At 45.9% G+C, this 4,967-nt stretch overlaps 1 protein-coding gene across 1 annotated transcript; it reads left to right on the top strand.

The window, feature by feature from the left end:
- Window positions 1-2,996: 2,996 nt before the first annotated feature.
- LOC118356101 (40S ribosomal protein S24-like) lies at window positions 2,997-3,522 on the top strand. The gene has a single exon (XM_035723034.1). The coding sequence runs from the start codon at window positions 3,033-3,035 to the stop codon at window positions 3,423-3,425; it is 393 nt and encodes a 130-aa protein (XP_035578927.1). The 5' UTR covers window positions 2,997-3,032; the 3' UTR covers window positions 3,426-3,522.
- The last annotated feature ends 1,445 nt before the right edge of the window (window positions 3,523-4,967 follow it).

Below are 4,967 nucleotides of genomic sequence, written 5' to 3'. Positions count from 1 at the left end.
GTGTGATATGGCACCCCCCAAGCCCCTAGTCCCTCCCTGCCCCTGAGAAGTGACCGTGAGGAGGGACCAGGACCTCCCCATGTGCCAGGATCCCCAACTTTCCTTCTTGACTTCAATGGCCACTGAATTCTTCTGTTGTATTCTCTCACCACCCAGCATCTGCTCCTCCCCTACCTGTCAGTACGCACATGCATGTTTCCCTGTCTGTGGTCTGTCTCCGCCACCCCGCACACAGCCAGCCTGTCCTCTCTGGGAGGGCAGGGCCCTGCCGTCCCCCACCTGGCACACTGTGGACCATGGCGGGCACCTTGAGGGATATGTTTTATGAGGAAATGATCAAAAGGCATCTTCTCTCACAGGGGAACGGTGAGGAAGCGACTCTTCTCTCTGCTCATCAGCTCCTTCCCAGGCTTTCTTGGCTTCTTCTCTAGTGAGCTGGGGACAACTCAAGACCGAGACAGGGCCTAGATCCCCCATTCCGAGAGCTGCCAAAGCTGTCCCCCGCGTCCTGAAGAAAAACCCAATGAAGGCTGTTCTTTCCCAGGCTGTGCCCCACTTTGCTTCACTGCACAGACCACCGCTTTAGAGGAGCCCCATAGAGGTGGCAAGGCCAACTTGTGTGCTCTTGGGGCCAGCCCAGCCCCTGTGCTAAGCCAGAGTTTCCATCCCCCGGGCTGGGGGCAGAACCGGAACTGTGGGTGTGTGGAGCCCTGTGGAAGTCTTTGTGTGTGTCATGGGTGGGATGGGGTGACAAATGTCCTGCCGTGGGCAACATGGCCCCGCACAACTGAGAACCAACCAACATCCCACAAGACTTTCACAGATCCACTGGACTGGATTTAAAATACTTTTAAATCTTCATAAAATCACTGTAGTTTTAAAATGTGAAAGAATCATAATAATTCTGAAATTGATTTTTACTATAAGACCCTGTTTATAATCATTCAGCACCTAAAGCCTGACAACATTTTGCATGGGCTTTTATTTATTTATTTGTTAGAGAGAGAGAGATAGAGCACAAGCAGGGAGGGTGGGAGGGGCAGAAGAAGCAGGCTCCCCACTGAGCAAGGAGCATGATGTGGGACTCGATCCCAGGACCCTGAGATCATGACCCGAGCTTACCGACTGAGCCACCCAGGCGCCCCTGGATTTTTTATTCTTTTCTAAACACGAGTTTTCTCAGGACTGTGACTATCATGTGAAATGAGAGAAAATTGCACTTCATTGTGTTCTGATGTTCACTGAGAATTAATCACCATTTTGGAAGGTCATGCAGAGCGGCGATAACAGGACTTTTGGTATTTGAGTTAGACACAGCACCCCTGCGAGCGTGAGCAGCCTCTCAGGCCTCTGGGGGCATGTGGCAGCAAGAAGGCGGATCGGTTACCTGGAAGAGATGGACAAAGCAAGGAAAATATGGAGGATAATGGAAACCTCGTTTCTGCCTGTCAGAGAAGGGAGTTACAAATCTGGAAAGGGAGAAAACTGGCATGCACCCCCTGCGGGTTTGATTATACTTAGAGAGATGGATGGATGGTTTTCAATATTCATGGACACATACAGAAATGAACACAAGACTAGAAGTGTGTATGCATACCCACAGTCCGAGCTTCCCCCTCCCCGCCACCTGGCCCCGGGAAGGCCTGGGAGCAATAGCAGTGAGCATGCCTCGCACCGGGATCTTGGTTTCTCCCCTAAAAGGAACCAGGACTTTTTGGGGAAATGGCCAATTCCAGGTTTGAGGTAGGAAAAGTACATGATGAGCCTGTAATATCCTTCGTGCCAGAAGGTAAGGATGCACTCAGAAATTGATGGGACAAATCTAAAGGACAGAGGAGCCAGCTCTATGGGGCTCCCACTGGCTCTGAGACAATCTGAACACCAAAATAAGTAACAATAATAACAGGTTACAACCTAGTGAAGAAAACAGAGAAACATATACGTATAAATGAGTGAATACACAAATGAGGGGAAGAAGAAACTTTTTTTTAAAATTTATCTATTAATTTATTTATTTTAGAGGGGGAGGGGCAGAAGGTGAGGAAGAGAATCTCAAGCAGACTCCCTGCTCAGCATGGAGCATGACATGGGGCTCGATCCCACGACCCTGAGATCATGACCTGAACTGAAATCAAGAGTTGGACACCTAACCGAGTGAGCCACCCAGGCTCCCCGGGAAAAAAGCATTTCTTACACAAAATTCCAACTAATACGTGTAGAAGGAGATGGAATTAGGAAAACTATCATTTGACAACCACAGTGGTTATTAGCTACGTAGCCGAGAAACGTCACTAGATACTAAAACAGGTCAATCAAAGCTGGTAGAAGCAGCATATTTACATAGTGTCAAAGTACTTCCCCACAGAACACCTTATCAGTTACAAAGGGAAGAAGAATAACTTTGCAGTGGCAGTTACCACCTCAATGAAGTAGTCAAAGTCACGACATCACATCCCCATGTGGACAGCATGGGACAAATCCAAATCCTGTACTCACTGACAGGGTGCAATGAGACAGACATGACACATGGCACATTTTGTGGGATTCCTGCCAAAAGTGCATAACCTGAAGTGAATCAAAAGGAAACTTCGGACAAACCCTAGCAAGGGACATTCTACAAAACAGCTGACCTGTGCTCTTCCAAAATGTCAAGGTCATGAATGTCAAGGAGAGACAGAGAAACGGTCAGAGCTTGAAGGAGACTAGAGACCTGACAGCCAAATACAGCTTGTGACCCTGGACTGGATCTTATGCCTGTTGATTAGGTGGTGATAATGCATGAGTTTTAATGCCCCAATTTTGATGTGCTGTGGTTATGCAGAAGAACATCCTTCTGTGCAGGAAACACACACTGAAGTACTTGAGATAATGGGGCGTCAGATTGGCAATGTATTCTCAAATGGTTCAGAGGAGAAAAAGAAAACACAAACTATTTGCGTTCCTACAGTTTTCTGTAAGTATGAAATCATTTCAAAATTAAAATTATCAGGGTGCTCTTTTTCTCCCCGGCTGCTTGAAGCCTCGCCGCCATCATGAACGACACAGTAACTATCCGGACCAGGAAGTTCATGACTAACCGACTACTTCAGCGGAAACAGATGGTCATTGATGTTCTTCACCCTGGAAAGGCAACGGTACCTAAGACAGAAATTCGGGAAAAACTAGCCAAAATGTACAAGACCACACCAGATGTCATATTTGTGTTTGGATTCAGAACCCATTTTGGTGGTGGCAAGACAACCGGCTTTGGCATGATTTATGATTCTTTGGATTATGCAAAGAAAAATGAACCCAAACACAGACTTGCAAGACATGGCCTGTATGAGAAGAAAAAGACGTCAAGAAAACAGCGAAAGGAACGTAAGAACAGAATGAAGAAAGTCAGGGGGACTGCAAAAGCCAACGTTGGTGCTGGCAAAAAGTGAGCTGGAGATTGGACAACAGAAGGAGTAAAGATGCTGCAGTGGCTTTATCTGTGGTGGTTGTGCAGATTTTTCATGAGAGGATCAATAAACTAAGAATGTTAATAAAAAAAAAATAAATAAAAATAAAATTAACAGGGTGCCTGGTTGGCTCAGTCGGTAGAGCATGTGACTCTTGATCTCAGGGTCATGAGTTCAAGCCCCATGTTGGGCGTGGAGCCCACTTAAAAAAAATTAAAATTATCTTCAGCATTATAAAATAAGAGGAAATGAGAGGTGCCTGGCCAGCTCAGTTGGTAGAGCATGTGACTCTTAATCTCGGGGTTGTAAGTTCAAGCCCCACAGTGGATGTAGAGATTACTTAAAAATAAAACCTTTGGAGCGCCTGGGTGGCTCAGTTGGTTGAGCATCTGACTCTTGATCTCAGCTCAGGTCTTGATCTCAGGGTCATGAGTTCAAGCCCCGAGCTGGGCTCCTCACTGGGCATGAAGTCTACTTAAAATAAAATAGGGGCACCTGGGTGGCTCAGTCGGTTAAGCATCTGCCTTCGGCTCAGGTCATGATCTTTGGTCCTGGGATCAAGCCCCACGTCGGGCTCCCTGCTCAGTGGGATGTCTGCTTCTCCCTCTGCCTCTCCACCCGCCCCCATGTGCACACATTCTCTCTCTCTCAAATAAATAAATAAAATCTTTAAAAAATAAAATCTTTTAAAAAAGAAGTAATGATGAGCAAAGAAATTGGGAAATATGTGGGCAAATCCAAATACTATGAAACAATAACAATAATGTCTAATTTTAGCAATTAAAAAAATAAGTTAAAAGCCCAGACGACAACAGCATATAAGTCGGATGAATTATGATAAGAATGAAAGCATTCCAAGGCTCTTGATTATTAAGAAGAATGGGAATATTTATTAAATTTAGACTTTGTTAATATCAGGATACATGTGAAAAAATGTAGAGTTACCACAAAAGAATAAACAAGCAATTAGGAAAAAAAAGAGCAAAAATTAATCCAAAAGAAAGCAAGCAAAGGAAGGATGGGAAGAGTAAAATCATAGAAAACCCAAACAAGATGTACACAATCAATCCAGACAGAAACAGAATGCAGACACATGTGGTCATGTGAATAAGAGAGAAGGTGAACTTCGAGATTAAAGGCTCTGTTGATGGGGGCCCCTGGGGGGGCTCAGTCAGTTAAGCGTCTGACTCTTGATTTCTGCTCAGGTCATGCTCTCAGGGTTCTGAGATCGAGCCCCACATCGCGCTGGGCATGAAGCCTGCTTAAGATTCTCTCTCTCCTTCTCCCTCTGCCCCTCCTCCCAGTCTAAAAAAATAATAATAAATAAATAAAATAAATAAAAATGGCTCTGGCTGCTGGGTGAAGATAGGACTGTAGGGGGTGAGGGATGGACAGGGGTACACGAGGTTGCTCAGTGGCCCTGATCACGTGGCTGGTGGCAGAGAGGCTGTGCCAGTGGACAGCTGATGGACGGACGGTGCAGCCATTCTAAAGGGAGGTTCCCGGAGGATCGGATTCAGGAGG

The sequence above is a fragment of the Zalophus californianus genome, chromosome 11 (assembly GCF_009762305.2).
Source record: "Zalophus californianus isolate mZalCal1 chromosome 11, mZalCal1.pri.v2, whole genome shotgun sequence".
Classification (NCBI taxonomy): domain Eukaryota; kingdom Metazoa; phylum Chordata; class Mammalia; order Carnivora; family Otariidae; genus Zalophus; species Zalophus californianus.
Note: the sequence above shows the minus strand (reverse complement) of the source record. Positions and strands in the feature narration are given on the sequence as shown.